The 2,119-nt window shown below is 60.7% G+C and overlaps 1 protein-coding gene across 1 annotated transcript in view; it reads left to right on the plus strand.

The window, feature by feature from the left end:
* Positions 1-1,065: 1,065 nt before the first annotated feature.
* The window catches only part of misp (mitotic spindle positioning), a 4,744-nt gene continuing 3,690 nt past the window's right edge, over positions 1,066-2,119 (plus strand). Inside the window, exon 1 of the mRNA XM_019855790.1 lies at positions 1,066-2,058. Within this exon, the coding sequence (XP_019711349.1) occupies positions 1,474-2,058 (585 nt within the window). The 5' untranslated portion in view covers positions 1,066-1,473. The remainder of the gene's footprint in view (positions 2,059-2,119) is intronic.

The raw sequence follows: 2,119 nt of genomic DNA on the forward strand, positions 1-2,119 counted from the left end.
AGCGCGAGTCCGCCGGGGGCGCTGCCGAGCCCGCGGCCGAGGGGAAAAAAGCCTGCGAGTGCTGCAGCGTGATGTGAGTCTGTGGGGGGGCTTCACGTCCTTCACGTCCTTCCGCCTGGCTTCGGTCCGCATGCCGCCATTGAGGGCTTCCGAATGGTGGCCAGTCCAGCAAAGGCTCGCTTTCCATATGGGCTGCATTTTTTGGGGCGCTGCTCAAACGCGGCACGCCCGCGTCCGCACCTTCCGCAAGCGGCTCGTTGGCATCGGCTTCGGCACTTCACGCGCGTACGTCCCGAGAAATCCAAATCGTCATCCTCCAAGATGAAAATCACAAAAGCCACGTGACATGTGTTCGCTTCAACGTGTGCGACGTTTCCCCAAACGACATTTCATGTGGACCGTGAATGTTTTTTTTTTCCTTTGTGCACTTTTGCTTTGTATCGTTTTTCATTTGGAAATATTAAATTGTGATCAATTCCAATCCTGAACTTGGATCTTTTCTGTTTTGTCGTATTCGTCACTTTGATTCATATTTCATTGAAATTATTCAATGGGGAATCAACTCCCCAATTTCTTTTTTCTCCAATAATCTGTTCTCAGAACCCCAACGAGTCTCACCACGCCATTCTCACTGAGATCTCTCTCTCTCTCTCTGTGTATCTATCGAGCATTCTATCTATATATAGAGATGCACGCGCGCGCGCGCGCACACACACACATACACACACACATGTGAAAAGACGTCCATTTCCTGGCCCCGGGGCTCATTTCGACACGTGGCAAACAAATGCCGAACGTCTCCTGCGAAGCTCAACTTTCTGGTGTTGGCGGACAGCAAGAGGAGCGAGAGCAGCAAATAAACCGAGAAGAGGAACGCTTGTCAATCATTAAGAAAAACGGCAACCGTCGTCGTCGCTGCCATTGAAGCGCCGGGGAGGGGGCGAGGCCTCGGCCAGGGGGCGGAGCCCGAGCCGAGGAGGAGAGAAGGTGAAGTTGGCGCGGTCGTCGCTCGCTCGCTCGCCCGCTCGGCTTTTCTTCAACGAGGTCGACTCGGCTCGGGTGAGACTCGCGCTTCTCGGACGTCGGCGCTCGGTCGGATCGACGCGTCGCCGGCCGCGGCTCGAAGCGTCGGTATCGCCGGGGGCGACGGGCCGCTCCTTTCGCGTCGAACTCCGACCTCGCGTCACTTGACGTCGGCCGGCTCGCCGCCACGTTATCAGCTGCCGGCAGAGGGGGCGGGGCTCCTTCGCTCATCTTATCTGCCGGCCGCACGTGTCAACTGAGGCCGCGGCTAACGTCGTCGCGTCCCCTCTGTCGTCGCCGAGTCACGTGTCCTCCGTCGACACCGGAGGAACATCTCTGGATTGTCACGGTGACAAGGACACCCGTTGTCGCCCTAGTAACGCCCCCTTTGCCTCCGTCCGTTAGGATCTCGTGACTCCGCCTAGTTTCCGTCGACGCGCCGGACGCGCCATGGACGACGCTTCCAGGAGGTGGGTGCTGAAGTCTCTGTCCCCCCCGCTGCATCCGCGCGACCTACGCAGCGCGACGGGTCCGAGCGGGGGCGAAGACGACGGTCCCGGCGGCAGCTCGGGATCCCGCGACGGGTTCTACTGCTTCGCGGAAGACCCGATGAGCCCCGAAGCGGAGCTGAACGAGGCGCGGATGCTCTCGCCTCAGCGGCAGCTTCGTCTCACCACCTTGAAAGAGGACGGGGCCTTTCAAGTGCGGAGCTACGCCAGCGGCCAAAAAACACAGAGCCTGTTTCGGGACTCGGATTCACCGTACCGAGTCCAGGCAGGAGGCCGCCGCGGCGCGTTTGGGGAAGAAGACGAGAAACGACTGAGGAAGGAAATCATCCAAAAGCAAGCCCCAAAGAGGAAGGCGACTTTCAAGCTCGGTGAGGGGCGGGATCGGAGCGGCCCCACGAACGCGCCCACCGAAGGATCGGGCCCCGTCACGCCCACGGACCCCGGGCCCATCGACGGGGCTCGGATCGACTTCGGTGCGGCTCGGCAGCGGTTCCTGGACCTGGAGCGGGGGAGGCGGGATGTCCTCGTTCCCCCTCGGGGGTCACGCGTGTCCCGGGAGACGGAGGGAGAGGACGCGACGCGCTCCC

This window comes from Hippocampus comes, unplaced genomic scaffold (genome assembly GCF_001891065.2).
Source record: "Hippocampus comes isolate QL1 unplaced genomic scaffold, H_comes_QL1_v1.1 scaffold463, whole genome shotgun sequence".
NCBI lineage: Eukaryota > Metazoa > Chordata > Actinopteri > Syngnathiformes > Syngnathidae > Hippocampus > Hippocampus comes.